Below are 22,989 nucleotides of genomic sequence, written 5' to 3' on the forward strand. Positions count from 1 at the left end.
GTGGTTGCTGGTTGTCCAGCAGCAGATTGGCAGCCTGTGTAGGATGTACCCCGACTCTCAGCTGAGATAGGTTCTTATAATTTCATGTCAAATACCCTTAAAGCCAAATGTAGTCCTGTGATGGGTTTGACTCTTTCTTGATATAAAAGTATAAAGGTTTGCGATAATCCATCACTTGCTCTCTATCTGTTTGTCAACTATTGTTTTGGAGGCTTTCTCACGCAGCCTGTTCCACAGCTGACCCTATGACCAGTTATCTGCCATTAGCATGGGTGATGCAGGCCTCTTCTTCCACTGGCATTCATGTGGCGATGTAAGAAGAGTCAGATTCACACGAGGCAAACATGTAAAAATGCATTGTTTATTAAACAACTGTCATATTCATAACCTTTATTTACATACAACATTATTATTGATTTAGTCCAATGTTAGCAAAAATAACTCACTGTATTCTTCTAATAAAGAAATCAGTTTAGTCCCCACATTTTGAGAGTAAAATAAGAAACTAATGATGCAGTAACAACATAATACATCAAACACTGTTGGCCAGTGAAATCAGAGAACTGTGACAAAGCATGAAGCTGGAGTTCAGTGTTCAGGGAGGTTTTGCCAAGTAAAAGTTCATCTTCTTTATTGGCTTCTTGCCTTGAGCTCTTTTAACCAGCCATCCAGAGAGTGAAGGGAATCAGAATTGTGGGTAATGTAGTTAAAGGTGCCATACCAAAGTAAACAACAGAGATAATTCCAAGCAGCCCGGAAACGATAACAGTGCGCTGGTCCCTGATGATTGATTTTAGGACCTCACAGAACTGCGGAGGGAAGAAAACAGGAAAAAAAAGTTATTTATCATTGTAACATTTCTTAAAAGTCTCGGCATACTTTAGACATGGCCCCAGGCAATTCGGGATGTTTACCTGCTCTGTTTGCCGGCTCCTTGCTGCTCCGTACCTGCAGTACGTCACGAAGTGTTCACAGTTACTCCACAGTAAACTGTACGGAAAGGCTCCTATGAGCTTTTCAGCTCTCTTGGCGACGGTGTCGTCGGGCAGAGGTGGCGTCTTCATCATCTTATCAGCATGGTTCACGAGGATGCTGGCGCCATACGCGAAGTCCTCCAGAGTGTCTACGCGCACCGTGGCACACCTGTATATGCAGCCGAGGATGAGCCTCTCGTTTGTGATGACAGAGCTGATGAGCTTGTCGTTGCTCGTGAGCACGGGGAGGATGTCTGGAATCAGGTGGGCTACTTTGTTGTCGCCTAAATAGATGCCGAAGTGAGTGAAGAGGGATCTGGGAACCTCTAGCACGTCTCCCCTGCGAAGGGGTGGCGATGGAGTGCGTCGCTCAGCGCGCTCCCGCTGCCGGCTTTCTAACCAGCTGGACTCAAAGAGTTTGAACTTGAAAAGAAGGGAGACCTTCTCCACCAAGAATGTCAGCAGCTGCAGCATCGTGAACATATGCGGAGGAAGTACACCAGAGTGCGTGTGTGGAATGGCCTTTTTATCCTTCCTCGCACGAGGAGGAGAAAGACCGTCCAGAAAATCCCAAGGGCACGATTGGCCAGGAGTAACTTTGCGCACGTGCGCATTCTTCGTAGTTCGTCTCTTTAGCATCTTGCCTTTAGTTGTTTTCTGCGGTGCACACATGCGCAATTGTTTTCCGCTAAACCGCTTTAATCTGTCTCACTGAGCGCAAAACGAACTCGTGTGAAATATTAGTTCAACGAGGAACGGCAGAGTACGTCTGCGTTCAGACTGCAGATTTGAAATGTTAAACAAGATGAACTCATCATGATATGCATCAAAAGTTTTTGAATACACTGTAAGTTAAGGGAAGTCCTCTTTCACAGAGGCTGTATAAACTCTATAAACTCTATTCATAACAACTGTACTGCTCTGATAGCCACTTGTGCTCCAGCCTTTATTGTGTTTAAAAGTGTAGGAGACAAACAAAAGCAAAGTTATAACTACAAAGGAAAATCTCTTTTTAAGTTGTGTTTTTCTGTATTTTGCATCATGTCAGCAAAGCCTTTTTTATTTATTTACTTAGTAAATGACAGATTTCTGGATATTCAGTATCAATACGTTTTTAAAAGCACAAGCTTAAGAAAAAGAACATTTGCATGAACAAAATCATTCAGTCACATACATGTGGCCAATTTAAAATCAACAGTTAACCTAATATCCATGTATTTGAACTGTGGGAGGAAGCTGTGGAAAGAACCCATGCAGATGTGGGTTCAACCACATCTGCATGGGTTTCAAAGCCAGGGGTGTCTTGCTGTCAGGAGATGGTTCTAACCAGCTCACCACTTTGCTCCAACTGAGTTTGCTCCAACTGCTCCAACCGAGTTCGATGGTGTTAGATACCTGTACATAAAACAACTAGAATAATATAAAAGAGTATTTAAAAAAAATAAAGTTAAATGAAAACTTTGTTCTCATTGGAGCTTTTTTCTGTCAAGCTAATTATTGTCATGCAAACTGTTTTTTTATTTGTGTTTTCAAATTGGACAATTAAGCTGATTATCACCCAAACAGGCATTTCTGGGCCGTGGATTTTGTTGACTCACAATCCGTCCTTTTCCATCATCAATCCAGGATCAGTCTACCAAAATAAGTTGGATGGCCTACACTTTCCCAGAGGAACCATATGATGAGATTACCTTAATCCTTCAGGCTTCACTTACACGCTCATCTTTAACCCAGATACAAATACTTTGAGAAACACAACAGCTTGTTTCGTTTTGTGCTTGTCTTTGGATCATTTGTTGCACATTTGTCTGCTGACCTCGATTCTGCAAAATCCTTTCAGAAAAGGATAAATCGTTGCTGGTATTTGACTGTGTCTGTGAGAAAGCCGGTTTAATGAGGTGTGTGTTTGATTAATGACCATAAAAAGCAATAAGCTATACAGCTCACTATAAAACTTGAGTTACACTCATAAATTATAAGCAAAGATGAAAATCAAAGTCTCATATCAATATTTGTGCTGGAGGTGTCCTAATTTAAGCTATGATTATGATTAATTAAGATTAATCACTTTAATTTCAGCGTAAATTAGTATTAGTAAGAAATGTTTGTCTTTTATTATTAGTATTATTGGATAGATGAAGTCTAAAAATGCCAATATCTGCTTAAGGGAAAACCTACAATGTGTAGGTATTGCATCTAGACCTAAAGGTAAAGTGATTCTCTGATTTATAATTCAGTGTCTAAAACAATATTTACAATGAGAGTTCATTAAAAACTCTAATTGTGATGAATGAAGGACCCAAGTAAAAAGCAATGGGTTGCAATCAGTTGAAAAACTGATATCAGTCTCTCACGGCAGCAATGGTTGTTAGCAGTAGCAAACAACGAGATATTTGGCTCTTAGCTGGGGGTTATTTCTCTGTGTAGCTGACATCTAATGTCGAAAAAACATCAACGGGCAACAAGTAGCACGCACAGCTGTGAATTCACCTGTGGATGATAATGAAGAAGAAGCCACTTTCAGCTGCTCCCCACAGTGGGTGACTCCAAATTTTTGATTTTGTAGAGATTTGCACCAGAGGCTTTTTCTGACACAATCCCAAAAGGGATTTGTGTCTCCAGCTGGAACCAGCGACCTTTTGCTTGCCAAGTAAATGCTCTAGATGAAGTAATGTTTCATAAAAACTGCTTCGTGGTCCAGTTTTAAGGAAATCATGAGTAATGTTAGGCTATTCATGACTTTGTATCTGATGAGTGCGAGGGCCACAAACAGTGCACAGAACATTGTTATTGTTATGCATTCCACAAAGGTTCGATCTGATGTATTTCTTATTAACACATGAATGTGCATATACAGCAGACAAACACAGGTAGTTGCATTATTAACATAAAAAGTTTATTTCCACAAAAACACACCAGCAGAAACAAATAAAGTCTGTGTGACTTAAGCTGACTACAAATCTGTTACATTACATCCTGATATTAGAAGAATTACTGATGATGATAATGTACTTTTTACTCATTAGTTTGTGATATGTGGACAACAAAGTGTCAATGTCCCCGCATGTGTTACTGCAGATCACACCACCTTCAGCTGAGGCGACTTAACGTGACCGCAGGTTGAACCCGAATGTGGCCAAACCGCAAACCTTTGCCCTCCATCCTGGGGAGATTTACGCCACAGTCAAACAGCTCCAGAATTATAGTTGTGACCGCTGAAGCATCCAAACAAGGCTCTTTAAATTTAATTCCTGGTCAGATGACCTGTGAACTATGCTGACTTTGTTTTTCAGCTTTGGTGCTTAAGTTGATTACTGACATAAGGACGTATTTTCCTAAGATGTGGAATGTGGATGTTTTCATTTTAAAGAAAACTGCATTTATTCTGCATAATATTCTTGTGACCTATTTCCAGAGTATGCACAGTCTTTGTAAAGAAAACTAAAAACTTGCTTTTTTGGTTGCTTTGCATCCTGATAACGCGCGAACAGTGTAAGAATGTCAGTCGGGCATGAGCATGTGAACACATCGACAATGGCCCAAAACACATCTAAACATCCTGAACCCGGTGTTTAGAGAGCGTGCCTGTGTCTTCATGGCACTTAGAGAAAGAAAGAGGCACTTTCCATCTGGTGTCTCTAGAAAGTTCAGCAAAAGTTCAACACTGTTTAGGTTCATGGGCCTGGCAGTTCATTCTCAGGTCAGCGAGGCTTTATATCCATCCTGGGCTTGTTTTTTTTCCACATAATAAAACTTGGTCACACAAAGGTTTATCATTTAATGTCAACATGGGGCCCACAGATCAACCATTATTAAGCTATATTAAGTCACATGTATCTTTACTGTTTGTTCTGTTGTAATAACAAGAGGTGTGTTTGCTCACAGCACCTTGCAGAGATGGCCACAGAAAAAACTATTTTCAGCAGCTACACCTTTTTAAAACTACACAGCATCTTTGGAAGGATCTGTTTACTTAGTTGTGCCAGTTTATTTGATTTTTCCACCATACTGCAATATTATAGCAGTGAAGTCTGCAAACAATTTGCAGTAGAATTAAAAGTCAATTCTTTCATAAAAAGACAGCAGAGGTACTTTCAAACTCATCTGCCTCACGAGAGCATGTTTCCTGTAACTGTGACTCAAACAAGCAGAGCAGCATGAAACTGGAGCCTTGTGATGAGCTCAATTGGTGCTTTTACTGGGATACACACACAAAATTGCATTAGTGCCTGCATTTTTACCTGTAGTTTAGTTTAATGCTAACTGTATTGTCTCGCAGTATGTTGGTGGGGGTTAGCTTAACCCTCCACGGCATGATCCATCCAACTGATCCTTAAAATTTAATTTAAAAAAAAAAAGAATGGCAGAACACTATTCAGTAAAATGAGGCACAGAAGAGAGTTTGACCTTTGACCCGGGGATGAAGCAATCCTTCAAGGAGCCAAATCCGGATTGGACGTAATGTCAGCTGCTGTTAAGACTAGTGTCTCCTTTATCTCTTTAAATTGAAAAAAACATATTAAAAATATGCATGTACAGAAATTTTTTTTTTTTTAAATATTAAAGTATTTAAAGAAGTAAGACACACTTTAATTTAATTCATTTACCAAAACAGCATTGTTGTAGGTCATTTCCTACAACATTATGCAGTTGCATTACAATAATGTTTGGTTTCTAAACTCTGGTCCTTGAAACTGCTTGTTTTAGGTTTTTAGGTGCTTCTCTGCCCCCACAGCACTTGATGTAAGTGATTTAATACCCACCTGATCATTTGACGTATATGAGCAGGGATTACAGTCACGTTCCCAGAGCATTGTGTGATGGCATATATTAGCTGATTTGTTGACTGATTTGTCAACAGGGAACCCCAAGGGTGAAATTCATGTGATAGAGTAGTATAAAGGCTAGTATAAAATTCCTCATGATGTATGCATGTATCAGTATGTGTATTTTTATGTAGCAAGAAGGCTCAGGGCTCAAATGCACTGGGTTCATTAACTCAGTTAGCTGTTATTTCCCAACACCATAATAAAGGTCAAAAGCCATCTGGGTCTGCGGACACTGTGGAGTAAATCTGAATATGTGTTCATGTATTGTCTTATGGGTATTAAACAACTAAGTACTATTGGTAAATGCAATAAAAATGTAAATTCCCTCAGAAACACAGTATTGTCTAAAAAATGTAATCTGCTAACACTCACCCTGCATGCAGATTAAATGTGCATTGATGATGAGATTACTTCAGATGGCCTGAATGGGACTATATGTCCCTCTAAAATAAAGCAACTTTATAAAATGTTTTAAAATGGATTCATCCACAACAAAGCTGTTGTTAGTTACACTGATGTGTCCATGAAATTGGAATTAGCCACTGACAAAGAGTGCTGCAGTTACTCATTAATCATATCTGAGCTTTCTTTGACCACACGCCACAGTTTGGGGGTTTTCTTTGCTCTTTCACGTTGGTCTGTATTTGCTTCAGTTTGACTCCAGCTCAGACAACAGTAACGCAGCAGCACATGTGGTCCTTATAAATTAAGCCTGTAACTTAGCTGCTTTGTTTTCCTAGAAAAGTAGATTTTTCCTGCAGAATTAAGGAAGAGGATCGTTAGTGTTCCCCTGCATACATACAGACTGCAAAGTCCACAGGGATTATTCCACTATGATTATTTCCAACAGCATTTTGTTCACAGACACTTTGTAACAGAAACTTGTTTTCATGAAACTTCAGTAAGGCAAAGCTTACTTCGGTGCACTTCAGTGCTGCTTATGTAGCTTATTTTCAAAGATTTAGATAGTTCTGAAAATGGTGTTAGAGTTGTCTGTTCTCGCTCAACAACAACAAAAAATAACCATTTAAAAGTCAGTTCACTGCATCAGTTTGGTGGTGTGTTTGGTGTCCTGTGTATACAGTATGTGTCTTGTGGGGTCTATTGTGATTCCACAGCCACTAGTGGTTGGTTTTACATGCCCGTGCAGTCAACTTTCAAAATAAAAGTTTCAAAGTATCACAGCCTGCCCTGTTATTGTAAAACAGTTTATCTAGTAAACATATTTTAGCGACATTATAAGGCTTGGTGGATTCACTACAGAAAGGTTTTAAAGGCTTTACAAGTAGTCTGCCCGTTGTAGTTATGATGAAGGCCTTTCCTGATTTATACCATGACCATATCATCACATGTCAGAAACCACAGATAACTACTTTGCTAGGGTTGGGGGACCCTTGTTAGGATAGTAAAGAATAGTAATAATTTTAACCGGCTGATTGAGAATCAAAGTGATCATTAAATAAAATTACTGTTGTTGGGAGAAAAGTCTTATTCATGCAAGTGTAAATTAAGCAAGCCAGAATAATTTATTAATGTGTAATTTTGGTTATTGTCAGTATGGACACTTAACACTATCTTTTGTGTTGTTAATAATTGTCATTTTTAATCAGTCTAAAATATAAAATCCAGTTTTTGTTCACAGGAACATATTATGGCATTTTTACAAGGATTGCTTGTTGTTTGTTTTATCAAGCAAAGATTAAGAAAGGTAAATAAACTATGTTACAATCTGAACTCTTGGCTAGAACGAGCTCAATTACGCTGGTTTCCAAATTCAATAATACTGTCAGGTCTTAAAGTGCAAGATGAGTCACGATTTCTTCAAACTTGCTGACAGCCTTACCATCACCAGAGTTTACAAAGACGTACAGTACATGGCGATCTCATACAAGTGTCCTTTACCACAGCTATGAGTTTCAGACCGCGTCAGCTCCTGACAATGATGGCTGTTGGACATTTGAGTCACAGGATTTTCACAACAAAGTGAGTGGGATTGTTTACTTATGAACCCCTTATCAAAGTCTGGACTGAGGACCTTGTTCAGATAAATAACCAACAGAGTCGAGCTGCTCTTCATTCTCCAACGAGACGAAACCACAACTGGCAACCAAAGAAACATGGCTCCATCACTTCTTACAACAGCAGGGGGACTTTTATTACTTTTCTCTTTCTCGTCAGCAGTAAGTCACTGAGCACTGTTGCACTTTTGCTGATGTAGTTTTATTGAGCATAAAAATTGTATTGATTGTTCCTTTTTTGTGCAGCAAATCCGAGGAGACAACATACAAGAATGCAGGCTCAATGATGGCTTTGTAAGTGCGCAGCTTTAAGTCAAAGCTTTAAATGTTCTTTCGGGATGGATTATATTTCTATAAAAGCACACTATCGTAAAGAGTTTTGTTTGTTTTGTTGACATGCTCCATCTGTGTTTAGGGAAAATACTGTCCAACCACATGTGGAGTTGCTGATTACATGCAAACATATACAGAAACGGTGGACCGGGATTTGGACAGCTTGCTAAGGGAACTGGAAACAATTGCCAATTTGACTCGAGGGGCTGAAGAAACAATTACCTACATGAAAGATACAGCTGTGGCACATCAAAAGAGCTCTGACCCGGGTAACGCAGTTATTTTGTGACATCTAATCATCTTAACACTTACATTGATGCGATCAGGTTGAGCAGCATATTGATGCGAAATCGAGAATACGGTCAAACCAGCTCATTTTTTCCATTTCAGACGTGCATTTCAAAAAGTCAACAAGTATCCTGGATGATGTTGTTCGGTTTCAGAAGACCATAACTGCTCAAGAACGGCAAATATTGTAAGTTACCTTACCAAAAGTTCAATTTATACTCTTATAACAGTTAGTTACTCCACTGCATTTGGTTACAATGCTCATCTGTTGATTGATTTTTTTTAAATCAACAACATATAAATGATTCTTTTTGTTAATATAATGTGTTGTTGCTGAATAAACATGAACTTCTGTCACGTTCTCAATGTGCAAAACACAAAACTCTAAAGGAAGCTTGAAACTGAATCTCGATACATAGCAGCATCAGTGTCCACCTATTCCCACAGTTCAATGCACTCAGGAGACATTTGTTACCCACCCTATGTCCCTAAAAATCTTTGATCTTATACGTTATATTAGATCTTTGTATAAGTTTGGGTTCATACTCAGGATTCATCTCAGCTTTTTATCTATGTATAAAACCAAGGTACATGTCATAGACTGTAATCCTCCCTTCCAGTGAACTTCAGAACGTAATCTCCTCCAATGACAGAAGAATGGCAGACTTGAAACAGCTCTCGAATCAGCTGCAGCAGAAATGCAATGAGCCCTGCAGAGACACAGTTGAGATCCAACCCACCACAGGAACAGGTAAAAAAAAGAAGAAACAGACCTCTAGGTCCGTTTCACAACAAGTTTCTCAATCTTGTCTCATCCAAACAACATTTTGTTCTCTTTCAGCGTTTAGTCACAGGCTAAATCAATATGCTGCTTCAGAGCAGAGCAAACATTTATCCTAGATGTAATGTCCTGTGACCTTTTCTAGTGGATGTGATTACATAATTATTTACCCAACTTAGAAAATATTCAGGTTTTTGTGTTTCATAATAGGCTGCTCATTTTTTAAAATGCGTTTTTCTAATCAGACTGCCAGGACGTTGCAAACAAGGGCGCCACCACCAGCGGTCTTTACTATGTGAAGCCAATAAAATCAACGGAGCAGTTCCTGGTCTATTGTGAGATTGACAGCTTTGGACGTGGCTTCACAGTAATTCAAAGGGTACGTATCATCTGAGGCCACAAGTATCTTGATCTTACATTAAGTGATTCCTGTGTATTTATTTTGGGATGGAAATGAATAATAAGAGTCAGACAAAAGTCACGTACACGTGAAACCTAAGAGTAACCAAAAATCGAGGCTTTGGCTTTAAAAACAAGTCCTCTTCTGTGTCATTAGCATTTCTTTGGACCGTCCCTTTGACTTGAGAAATCACGACAGTGATTTAATAACAGAAATCATAAAATGAAACGTTTGTGATCTATTTTAATTAATCTCTAAATTTATGTAAAATTAAATATTCACTACAATTTTCATTAAGCCATGAAGGCATTAAATCATTAATGTTTTGTTAAGTAAGTGGAGAAACCACCCAATAAACTGATGAATCTGATCACGCCTTCCTGCCTACAGAGACGTGATGGCAGTCTGAACTTCCACAAGAACTGGGTCCAGTACAAGGAGGGCTTCGGTTATCTCTCACCAGATGACACCACAGAGTTCTGGTTAGGTAACGAGAAGATTCACGCGCTCACTACCAGCACCAATTTCCCCACTGTGCTCAGGATAGAGCTTGTCGACTGGGACGGCAACAAAAGGTACACACACACGATAACAGATTATGTAAGAAAGGGACTTGTGGACAAGGCAAACATGACCGCTCTAGTAGCGATGTTAGCTTAGAAGAAGAAAAGAGATGATTCAACAATTGTTACCAAAAACTAACTTTAGATCCACGATTCTCGGTGGCCGTATTTCTCCAGGTATGCCGACTATAACATGTTCAGAGTGGGACCAGAGATCGACATGTACCGGATGACCTACGGTTTCTACTTTGGTGGAGATGCAGGAGATGCATTTGATGGTTTTGACTTTGGAGAGGACCCCAGCGACAAGTTCTACACAGCACACAATGGCATGCAGTTCAGCACCTTTGACAAGGACAACGACAAGTACGACGGAAACTGTGCTCAGCAGGATGGCTCTGGCTGGTGGATGAACAGATGTCATGCTGCACATTTGAATGGAAAATACTACCAGGGTAAAACCCTCCTGGCTAAGAGCAGCCATAGTTAGCATAAACAGAGACAAATGCACTAATTAATGTGAGGTCTAAACTGTTTGCATTATCTTTATGCAGGTGGCAGGTACACTGAAAAGGATGCTGGTGAATATGGCTTCGACAATGGCATCATTTGGGTCACGTGGCACAACCGCTGGTACTCCCTGAAAGAGACCACCATGAAACTCATTCCCCTCAGCCGCATCACAACAGGAGGACAGCAGGCTGGAGTTAAACAGTTTGGTGGACTTGGAGATGGTTAAAAAAAGGGACCAGGTTTTTGTTATGCTCTCACTAACAGCCCTGAAAATTCCTTAGACTAAATAAAATGCCTCCATAGAAACTTACTGACTTTTTGTTTTTCTGTAATGTCTCCAGAATATCTGAGTTCCTTTTTCCTCTTCACTGTTTTTCACATCTTTAAATAAAGCTCTTTGCTTCTCTAGAAATGGGTGGTCAATATTTATATGGATCAAGTTGTTGTCAGCTCAGATATACATTAATGTAAAGTCAGTTTGGCTAGCTGCTGAATTATAAAACCAACAAAAAATATGTTTAAATGAAACAAAAATCTGTCTTAAGGTATAATGAACAGTCAGTTATATACACCTGTGTGTGAAGACATGCCCTGACATAAATGCCACCTTAAATACTTATGTTGTGTCCACTTTATTTGCTGTAATAAACCCCACAAACTGAATGCCACATCAAAGCCCTCTTACAGAACTTATTGCCAACTGAGTTTACTCTAAAAGCAACAAAACACGGAAACTAGGCCATGATTTTTTCTCTTTCATAAAATGAGCAGTTGTAAAATATCAGCATTGCCAGCGACCATCAAAGCACAACACCAAAAAGCTGGAAACACTTCAGTACGAGTACATAAAGGGTTCTTCAGAGAATATCTTCATTACAGTAATGAAACGTAAGGTAGGAGCTTAATAAGCATGCCCCTTATACCTTCAACCTTTTTATTATCGAAGAATTCATTCAATTTGCTGTCAGCGTTAATGTCGTTAGAATAACATTAACGCCATAACCGCATTAACACGTCAAATCTCCATATTTGCCCCCCGCCCCCCTCCAGATCTCCATCTCCATCTTTGCCCCCCTGGACACAATCAACGAGTTAACGCCATTTTAACGAGATTAACGCTGACAGCACGAATATATATATATATATATATATATATATATATACATATATATATATATATATATATATATATATATATATATATATATATATATATATATATGGATACAGTTTTTCACAGTTTTTCACAAATTAATTAGATCCCCACCCAATGCAAGGGAGGTTTATGCCATAGCTGTGTAAAAGCAAGTAAAAGTACTAAAAATACTGACTAGCAATTCTTTATTATTTTTTATGTGCAAGCTCTTTAAACATAATATTTTTAATGCCACAATATAGTTATTTTTGTTATTCATGAATTTTCACATTTACTGTTTTTCAAAAAGCAGAAAAAAATGCAGCTTTAAAAAAATAGTTATTCATTTACTTGAATAATAAATACATTTACTGAAAGAATTATTCCATTAATTTGTGAGAAGTTCAGTGTGCCAGATCAAATTTGTCTATTAGAAATTGAAATTTAAAAAATAGCAACATAATTTTTGTTGTCGTCATTAACGATATAATTTTGGTTTAAAACAATTTCTTGAGAGATTTACAAAGTATTTGTGTTTTCCTGTTTTTATGGCAGGTGGTCTAATGAATTAGTTACTGTGTGATCTCAGCATGTTGCTAACTGAACAAACCGTGTTGTGTGCTTGTCTGACCTAAAGCCATTTGTCGTATTGTTGCAGAGTTATTGGAAAATCACTGCCGTGTTTCTTTTGAACCACACCAACACCATTTATTTATTTTGTATTGTACTGGTTGTTCTTGTCCAGACGCATCATCAGACTCACATCAATATCTCATGGAGTTCAAATTCCACCAGATCCTTTGTACATAATTATGCCAAATGACACATGAACTGCTATGAACACTGACCAAAGACAGTCGGTGATATTTTTGTTCTGTTTTAGGGTTTTTTTTTTATTAGTTTTTTAAACTAATCTCACAATAATGTCAGTAAAATATTCATCTTAAAAAACTAGATTGTTTGAATTTGCCATCCCACGGCACAGGCATCGCCCACACACAGCTAGGTTAAAGTTTAGACTGGATAACCTTTGATAGATGTTCTCTTCTGGGCAAACATAGTCAGGTACAAGAGGAGGGATAACCAAACTATGGCCCGTGACACCCCCCCCCCCCCCCCCCACCCCAAATTAACAAATAACATTCTCATTTTATAAAAAAATTTTTTTTAAATTCTGACATTTCTGTGATGAATACTGTGTAAAAGTATAAATCATTCGGTGTTTTCTGCAGTAAGAGAGTCAGACTTATAATAATATGTATTGATATTTTGTATTTTACTCCTCGATTGAAATTATGTTCCCATGTAATGATTTTTTTGGTTATGTTTACATCGTAGTCGAATGCTGTAGTTTGTAGTCAACTTTTACTTTTGTTTGAGTTATTTCGAACAATTATCGAGGTAAATAAAGTATGTTACAAAAGAGACTCGGTTTGAGTTGCAAATCCAAATCTAACAATTTCATCATCTCCTCAATGCAAAAAATGAGTAATTGTTATTGGGAACTTGCTTTGTTGTCATTAAGTGTTAGGGGCTGGGTCTGTGACCCAGCGTTTTGAGTTTATTTTGTATTTTTGTCTTTCTTCTGTTAAATTGCATCAATGTTGAGTTCTCATGTTATTTGGTTCAGGGTTCATTTGTGAGTTTCTTGCCCTCTTAATGGGGTTGGGACCATCAGTTGTGTTGTGCAGAAGTCATGTTGGTACACAGCTGACAGCCCTATATGACAACTGTTAGACTTCATATTATGAACTGAACTGAAGGTCAGTCAGTCCAGAAACTTGCTAAAACTTTAAATGTGTCCTCAAGTGAAGTTGCAAAAACCATCAAGAACTACGACGAAACTGGCTCACATGAGGACCTCTCCACGAAAGGAAGACCAAGAGTCCCCTCTACCGCTGAAGATAACAGCACCTCAGATTAGAGCCCAGATAAATGCCACAGTTTATTTTAGTTCCAGTAGCAGACACATCTCTACATCAACTGTTCAGAGGACACTATGCGAATCAGGTCTTTATGGTCAAATAGCTGCTAAGAAACAACGACTAAGGAAAAGCAACAAACACAAGAGATTCGTTTGGGCCAAGAAACACAAGGACATTAGATGAGTGGAGATCTGCGCTTTGGTCTGATGAGTCCAAATCTGAGATCTTTGGTTCCACACGCTGTGTCTTTCCACGACGCAGAAAATGTGAACAGATGGTCTCTACATGCATGGTTCCCACTGTGAAGCATGGAGGAGGAGGTGTGATGGTGTGGGGGTGCTTTGCCGGTGACACTGTTGGGGATTTATTCAAAATTGAAGGCACACTGAACCAGCATGACTACCACAGCATCCTGCAGCAACATGCCACCCGTTTTATGTTTAGTTGGACGTCCAGGCGGTGTAAGAGCTGTTTGACCAAGAAGGGGAACAATGTCCTGGCCTCCACAATCACCTGACCTAAATCCCATTGAGATGGTTTGGGATGAGATGGAGGTGACGACCTCATGAAGCTCATCGAGAGAACACCAAGAGTGTGCAAAGCAGTAATCAAAGCAAAGGTTGTCTATGTTGAAGAATCTAAAACATAAAACATGTTTTACAACATACTTTTAGAATATTTCTGCTTATCTGAAAGTCTTTACACGGTTTACTCTTGTAGGATCTATTTCTCTTCTTACATCTTACATTTCCCTCTCCTGAATTTTTTCCTTCTTTTTGGCTATTATAAAAAAAATTCTGCCCTCCTTGTAAGTGTCCCAGGAACCACATGCCCGTCCATGTAAAGTTTATTTTCTTCCCACATCTTTGCAGATTTGAAAGTTAGCTGTAGCACTATAAACTAAAATCTTTCTTGTCTGCCTGATATGTGTCAACCAGCAGGGGGCGGACGTGAGTAAATGTTAGGAAGCACTAAAGTCTAGGGTTAAAGTGTGCCATTCCACTACCTTCAATTATGCAAAATCATGCAAAATACCACACATTGCTGTCAGAATCAAAACTAAACAAAAACCACATGAAAAGTGGTTGAAGTTATATCCTGATGATTTTAATGGATCTGCCTCTAAAAATATGCACTTGGAGAGTAATTTACCCATATTGTAATAATACAACACCACTGTTTCTCTACAGAAAAGGGAAGCTAATTGTCCCCCTGAGTTGCAGTAGCATAGGTCAATTGATCATAATGAACCTACTGGAGCACACAAGGCAAATTATTACGTGACTTACATCTAATGCCTTAATTTCTGCATGGTTTTTACTTGATTTTTTTTATTTTGGTTTTCCTTACACTGCCAAGACAGAGCAAATAAGAGAGCCACCAAAAGTGGTCTTTACTATGTAAAACCATTAAAAGAAACAGAGCAATTCCTGACCTATTGTGAGACTGGAGCCTGTCCCAGGTGTAAAAACATTTGTTTTCTGATCTTCGATAATAATTTTTCATAAATTCCCTCTGTCGTCAGTTTTTGATGAAAAATCTATCAGAATTTAACAAATGGTTCTTGTCTCTGCTCATTTCTTAATGCCTGACGTGATGGCAGTCTGTACTTCCACAAGAACTGGGCCCAGTACAAGGAGGGCTTCGGTTATCTCTCACCACAGAGTTCTGGTTAAGCAATGAGAGGGTTTACCTGCTCACTACTAGCTCTAACTTCCAAGTTGTGCTCAGGATACAGCTTGTTGACTGAGAGGGCAACAAAAGGCACACACACACGATAACAGATTATGTAAGACAGGAATTGTGGACAAGACAAACACGACTGCTCTAGTAGCGAGGTTAACTTATAAGAAGAAGAAAAATGACTCAACAGTTGTCACCAAAAACTAACTTTAGATCCACAATTCTGTGACAGAGACAAAAGTACTAATTAATGTGAGGTCTAAACTGTTTGCATTATCTTTATGCAGGTGGCAGGTACACTGAAAAGGATGCTGGTGAATATGGCTTCAACAACAGCATCCTTTGGGTCACGTGGCACAACCGCTGGTACTCCCTGAAAGAGACCACCATGAAGCTCATTCCCCTCAGCCGCATCACAGCAGGAGGACAGCAGGCTGGAGTTAAACAGTTTGGTGGACTTGAGATGCTTAAAAGAGAGACATTTTTAATGCTCTCACTAACAGCTCTGAAAACTCCTTAGATAGGACTCGTGAAGCCAAGTTTCAACAGAAAACCACAGTTTTATTGCTGGCAATGAACAGAACAATGAACCAGAACCGGGAACACACAGGTAGACTCTGAAGGTACGACACGACACTGAGCAAGGGCAAACACTGGGCTAATATACACAAGGAAGTAATCAGGGAATGGAAAACAGACGGGAGACACAGCTGGGAGACATTGGGGCTAACGAGACAGGAGGAGCAAAGCTGGACACACTGACATAAGACACAATCCTTCAAAATAAAACAGGAAACAATACACACTAACCTAAGACACGGACTGGATAGAGAGAGATAGACTAGACACTGAACTAAACCTGCAATAAACATGAGAACACAAAACCTAAGAACTAATCCCTAAACAAGAATAACTGAAACATAGATTAATAATAATCATCATCATCATCACCAACACAAGCACTACAAGAGAATAAGAAAATAACCCATAATGCAAAAACACACCAAAACACAACAACTCAAAATACTGGGTCAAACTGACCCAGAACCGTGACAGGGGCTATGTTATTGGTGGGCTTTTGTCCCCTGCTATGGTCTCCCATGTCAAAGCTGTCCTGGGTGAAGGACCTGACAAAGAGCTGTTCAAAAACCCTTATGAAAAGATGATCCAGGGAGCAGTTCACCCTGCCTGATATAGAGTTACTTGGGCCCTGCCCTAAAGTCAGGCCCAGGGAGGGTGACCGAGGGCAAACACCTGGTGGCCGGGCTTTAGTGCATGGGGCCTGGCCGAGCACAGCCCATATAAGGGACGTGGGCCCACCCTCCTGTAGGCCCACCACCCTCAGGATTTGCCGTTGGGGGTCAGGTGCAATGTGTGCTGGCTGCGCTCAGGGGCAGAGACCCTGGCAGACCGATCCCCGACAACCAAGACTAGCAACTGGAACATGGAACATGACCTCTCTGGTGGGGAAGTAGCCTGAGCTAGTGCATAAGGTCGAGAGGTACTGGCTAGATATAATTGGGCTCACCTCAATGCACATCTTGGGCTCTAGAACTAGTTTCCTGGAGAGGGGGTGGAGTTTTCCAACATAGATGGCAGGATTCGGGTCAGGAAACAGGTCCTTACTGTCATTTGCATCTTTGCGCCGAACAACAGTTCAGAGTACCAGGTTTCTTTGATTCCCTGGGTGGGGTGCTTGAGGGTGCTCCACCTAGGGACTCTGTCATCTTACTGGGAAACTGTAACGCTCATGTGGGCATTAACAGTGAGCCCTGGAGGGGTTTGATTGGGCCAGATCTGAATCTAAGTGGTGTTTTGTTACTGGACTTGTTACTGAAGCAAACCACAGTTTGTCCATAACAAGCACCTGCGGGTGTCCATAACTGCATGTGGCAACAGGAGACCCTAGGCCTCAGGTCGATGATCAATTTTGTAATTGTATAATTAGATCTGTGGCCATATGTTCTGGGCACTCGGAGGTGCTGAGCTGTCAACTGATGGAACTGGAACCGATGGAGAATCTGAATGGAGGCGCCCAGAGCTCCAAACAGAAAGGAGAATCTGACCGTTAGTTGAACCTCTGATACAGATGGAACAATGTGGTTTTCATTTCAGTCATGCAACACTGGACCAGACCTTTTTCCTCTCAATGATCAATCTCACTGTTCACAATGAAGCAGTTCGCAGTCATGTGTGAAGTGGCGGGAATAAGAATCAGAACCTCCAAATCAGAGGCCATGATCCTTGACCGGAAAAGGATGGAGAGCTCACTACTGGTCCGGGACAAGTTTAAGTGGAGTAGTTTAAGTATCTTGGGGTCTTGTTTGCAAGTGAGGAGAAAGTGGAGTGGGAGATCAACAGATGGATTTGTGCTGCAGCGATGCGGACACTGTACCAATCCATCATGGTGAAGAGAGAGCTGAGTGTAAAAGCGAAGCTCTTGATTTACCGGTTGATCTACATCCCCACCCTCAGCTATGGTCACAAGCTTTGGGTAGAGACCGAAAGAATGAGATCTCGGATACAAGCGGCTGAAATGAGCTCCGAAGGGTAGTTGGCCCCTCCCTCTGTTCGTAAGGGACAAGGCAGTGTAAGGAGTTCGGCCATCCGGAAGTGGCTCACAGTAAAGCCACAACTCCTCCATATCTATAGGATCCAGTTGAGCTGGTTCGGGCATCTGACAAGGCTACCTGCTGATGCCTCCTCGGTGAGGTGTTTCAGGCACTTACCACTGAGAGGAGGCTCCAGCTCCAGGACAGAACCAGGATACGCTGGAGGGATTATATCTTTCGGCTGGCCTGGGATTACCTTTGTGTTTCCCTGGACAAGCTGGAGGAGGTGGCCACGGACATGGAGCTCTGGGCGCCTCTGCTTAAGCTGCTGCCCTTGCAACCCGGCTCCTCTTGAAAGATGTTAACTCTGTATGAATTTGAATTTAAACACTGGGACCAGGATAACAAAAGGTTGAACATAAGTGGTGCTGGTACTGAAGTAAGTGGTACTGACAAGTAAACTGACAAGAAAATGCAACCGAAGGAGCATTTTCAACTAATTAGGTTAGCTGACAGCAGGTCAGTATAAAAAATCAGCATCTCAGAGAGGCAGAGTTATCAGAAGTAAAGATGGGCAGCGGTTCATCAATCTGCAAAAAACTGAGGCTACAAATTGTGGAACAATTTCAGAATAATGTTCCTCAGTGTAAAATATGGAAGACTTTTAATATTTCATCATCATCTGCAGTGCACAGGGAATCTAGAGAAATCTCTGTTTGTAAGAGACAAAGCCGAAAATCAGCGTTGTATGCTGGTGATCTTCAGGCCCTCGGGTAGCACTGCATTAAAAACAGGCATGATTCAGCCATGGAATCACTGCATGGGCTCAGGAACATTTCCAGAAATCATTAAAACACTCTCTTTAGAGAGAGCAGTTGTCAACTGTCATGCCAACGTTCAGCATGCCTTCCTTAGAAACATACTTCATCAATACTTTCTTTTTCATAAAATTAATTGTAATTAATTAGCATCGCCAGTGACCCTGAAAGCACTGTGATATAAATGACACACTAGAAACAGTCCTGTATGGATACAAGATATGTAACTAGATCACTCTCCAGTTACAGTAACTCAGCGTTGTTGTACCGGATTCTGGATGTAGCAGCTTAGTAAGGATATTCTTGATGCCATCCATGGCCCCTGACTTTGTTTTATTAAATGATTATAATAATTTGCTTTGGATAATCAGTCTTTTAATCATTTTATTACTTTTTACTTATATTACTTGTGACTTTTAGATTTTAGTTTGCAGAAATTTTGACTTTTAATAAATATTATCTTCTTTTCCTGTGGTCGCCCAGATAAACTATCTTTAAAAAAAATGCCTAACTGAACAAACTGTGAAATGAAATCTTTGAGGACAGAAAACCATTTTGTCACATTGTTGCAGAGCTTTCAGAGCATCTCAGTTGAATTGTTTATTTTGAGCCACAGTTTATTTACTTTGCATTGAACTTGTAGTACATGTCCCCGTGCATCACCGGACTCACATCGATAATCCAAATTCTGCCCAGCTATTGGCATGTGATTTTGCCGAACAATGCGCAGATTTCTAAAGCTTCTTAACAGGACAACATTATGTTAGTACAGCCAGTGACTCTTTCAAAAGCCAGTTTGTTTGTTTTTTTATTAAATTGGCCTCAGAAATTTTTGAAAAACACTGATATAAACATGACTGTTTAAATTTACTCTGCCACAATAACGCAACACACACACACTGCACCATTTAGGTTCAAATTCGAAATGGATAACCATTAATAGATGTACTCTGCTGGGCAAACATGATCTGGCACAGAAGGAAGCAAAACCAAATTTGGCCCTGTCCTCTCACCAAATCTCAAGCACACCAAATCAGGAAATCAAGAAAATGATGAAGAAAAGTGTCGTTGAAATATACATACAGCCCTGAACTCAGTAAGCTTTATGACTGTGTGGCATAGAAACAATCAATCAATCAAGGCTTTATTCGCCACGTGCAGGTTGCCCTGCAGTGAAATAGGACCCCCCCCCCACCCCACCCCCACCTTACAGACACAACACAGACATTACATGGGGATACAGGTCGGAGATCTGTAGCATTACAGAAAAAAAACCACTGAAATATACACTACAATGGAAAAGTACAAGAGGAAAAAAAGAGACCTCTACTCATGCTGGGCTCCTGGGAGGAAAGCATGAGAACAGGAAACAAAAAAACTCCTCTGCACAAAAAAGCAATAAAATTTCCACAGCACAACATTATGGAACACGTGACAAGCCACAGGGTCGGGTGGGGGGTGAGGAGTAATCCGAAGCAAACACAGCAGCCATCCTGCCCAGCGCTACCATACAGCATACAGCATACAGGGCCGGTGCCTTTAATACCATCCGGCCCTGTATGCTTCAAGAAAAACTGAACAGGATGGAGGTGGACCCCTGCCTGGTGGCTTGGATCTCCGACTACCTCACCGACAGACCACAGTACGTCAGGCTGAAGGACATCACGTCTGACACAGTGGTCAGCAGCACAGGAGCACCACAGGGAACTGTGCTGTCCCCTCTTCTCTTCACCCTGTACACCTCTGACTTCTGCTACAACTCTGAATTATGCCACATTCAGAAGTTTGCAGACGACACAGCCATCATGGGGTGTATCTGGGATGATCAGGAAGAGGAGTACAGAAGTCTGGTGAGGAACTTTGTCGCATGGAGTCACACAAACCACCTGCAACTCAACACCTCAAAGACTAAGGAACTGGTTGTGGACTTCGGGAGGTCTAGAGCAGGTCCACTGCCGGTTCAGATAGAGGGGGAGGAGGTGGAGGTGGTCAACAAGTACAAGTACCTCGGGCTGTGGGTGGACAATAAACTGGACTGGTCATGCAACACAGAGTACCTGTATAAAAAAGCCCAAAGCCGACTGTACTTCCTCAGGAGGCTGAGGTCTTTTAACATCTGCAGGAAGCTCCTGAGGATGTTTTACCAGTCGGTGGTTGCTGGAGTACTTTTCTATGCTGTGGTGTGCTGGGGGAGCAGCACAGCAAAGAAGGACTCATCCAGGCTGGAGAAACTGATCAGGAGGGCTAGCTCTGTGGTCGGCATGAAGCTGGACACTCTGGTGACAGTGGCAGAGAAAAGGACATTAAAGAAACTGATGGACATTATGGACAATGCCAGGCATCCTCTGCACACGGCCATTAACAACCAGAAGAGTCTGTTCAGTGACAGGTTGCTTCTCCCAAAGACAAGAACTAACAGACTTAAAAACTCCTTTGTCCCACACGCCATCAAACTGTTTAACTCCTCTCTGGAGGGGAGAGGGAGGGGAAACAGGAGGACAAAGGAGGGAACAACTAAGCTGTAGTGCCTCTTCACCTCACTGTGCAATACCTTTGTGCAATACTTTTGTAAATAGTCAACGGTGCAATAGACTCAATACTTGAAATGTGCAATTCACTTGTATTTTTATTTTTATTCCTATTTATTCTATTTATCCCCTTCGTATATTTTATTTATATTGTCTCTGTATTTATATATATGTGTGTGTGTATAACTCTGTAACTTCTGTCGGTGCTGTGCTTTTTTGGAAATCGAATTTCCCAGAGGAACCCACCCGAGGGATTAATAAAGTTCTATCTTATCTTATCTTACCATTCCAGTGCGGGCTCAGACCCGCTGTGTTCCCAGGAGGGAACAAGCATCGAAGGCGTTTGGAAAGGGAGGAGAGATGAGTGTGTGCATATCAGTGTATATGTATAAATGGTAAATGGCCTGTATTTATATAGCGCTTTACTAGTCCCTAAGGACCCCAAAGCGCTTTACATATCCAGTCATCCACCCATTCACACACACATTCACACACTGGTGATGGCAAGCTACATTGTAGCCACAGCCACCCTGGGGCGCACTGACAGAGTATGTGTGTGCGTGTCCAGAGTTCAGCTGAGACAGTGTCCTTCGCCCTGCTAGGCTAAGTAAACAGTCTTCCAGCCAACCCAATGTTGCCAATGTGGATTTGTTCAGGCTCTTATATTGAGGATTTCATTAGGGACAATGAAAACAGTTCCAGCTCACACATTCTGAGTGGAAGCTGAAGAAATGCCACTTTGACTCCATAAGAAACAGTTCACTGCTAACTAGGCGAGGACTAGAGCAAATGAAAGTTTGTGTAATATGGTTATGTCCCAACAGTTCTTTGTTCATCTACTGAACATTAAACATGACAATAATTTGACTGTCGCCATCCATTAAAATAGGACCCTCTGGGAATCACCAAGACCTTGTATATTATGAGCTACTATTCATCAGTTAGAGGTTAGTCAGTCCAGAAATAAGCAGTCAAGGTGATCAGAAGTAAACAGACAGAACCATTTATAATAATAATAATAATAATAATACATTTTATTTGAGGGCGCCTTTCAGAAACCCAAGGTCACCTTACAAAAAACACAATTAATAAAAGGAACAATAGTGATAAAATACATAAAATAAGTTAAAATTACAAAACAGAGCGTGACAACAGATAAAATCAGCATTAAAGCGAATAAGCCAGTTTAAACAGATGTGTTTTGAGCTGTGTCTTAAATACGGAGAGGGAGTCAATATTTCTTAGTGCAGGAGGAAGAGAGTTCCAGAGCTGAGGAGCAGAGCGACTGAAAGCTCTGTTCCCCATAGTGATAAGGTGTGAGGACGGAACAGTAAGATGAATAGCAGATGATGATCTGAGAGTGCGGGAAACAGTGGTGATATGGAGCAGGTCACACAAATATGAAGGAGCAGATTTATGGATACACTTGTATGCAAGAAGTAAGATTTTAAAATTTATCCTGGCTTCTATGGGCAACCAGTGAAGCTGCTGAAGAACTGGGGTAATATGAGCACTTAACGGAGTGCAAGTTATGACCCGAGCTGCAGAATTTTGAAGAAGTTGGAGTTTATGAAGGGACCTTTTAGGGAGACCAAATACGAGGGAATTACAGTCATCAATACGGGATGTAATAAGACTATGGACAAGGA

The 22,989-nt window shown here is 40.6% G+C and overlaps 2 protein-coding genes across 2 annotated transcripts; one reads left to right on the forward strand and one right to left on the reverse strand.

Moving 5' to 3' along the window:
- Window positions 1–401: 401 nt before the first annotated feature.
- lrata (lecithin retinol acyltransferase a) lies at window positions 402–1,641 on the reverse strand. The gene is made up of 2 exons (XM_080880162.1): window positions 915–1,641; window positions 402–809 (listed from the first exon to the last, which is right to left on the reverse strand). The coding sequence occupies exons 1-2, from the start codon at window positions 1,611–1,613 to the stop codon at window positions 657–659; spliced, it is 852 nt and encodes a 283-aa protein (XP_080736288.1). The 5' UTR covers window positions 1,614–1,641; the 3' UTR covers window positions 402–656.
- A 6,201-nt stretch (window positions 1,642–7,842) lies between these two features.
- On the forward strand, window positions 7,843–11,200 carry fgg (fibrinogen gamma chain). Its single transcript, XM_080880156.1, has 9 exons — window positions 7,843–7,983; window positions 8,068–8,115; window positions 8,237–8,423; window positions 8,545–8,629; window positions 9,063–9,193; window positions 9,469–9,602; window positions 10,014–10,198; window positions 10,364–10,641; window positions 10,741–11,200. Exons 1-9 carry the CDS (start codon window positions 7,921–7,923, stop codon window positions 10,923–10,925), a joined length of 1,296 nt encoding a protein of 431 aa, XP_080736282.1. The 5' UTR covers window positions 7,843–7,920; the 3' UTR covers window positions 10,926–11,200.
- The last annotated feature ends 11,789 nt before the right edge of the window (window positions 11,201–22,989 follow it).

This window comes from Rhamphochromis sp. 'chilingali' (assembly GCF_963969265.1).
Source record: "Rhamphochromis sp. 'chilingali' genome assembly, chromosome: 4".
NCBI classification, from domain to species: Eukaryota; Metazoa; Chordata; class Actinopteri; order Cichliformes; family Cichlidae; genus Rhamphochromis; species Rhamphochromis sp. 'chilingali'.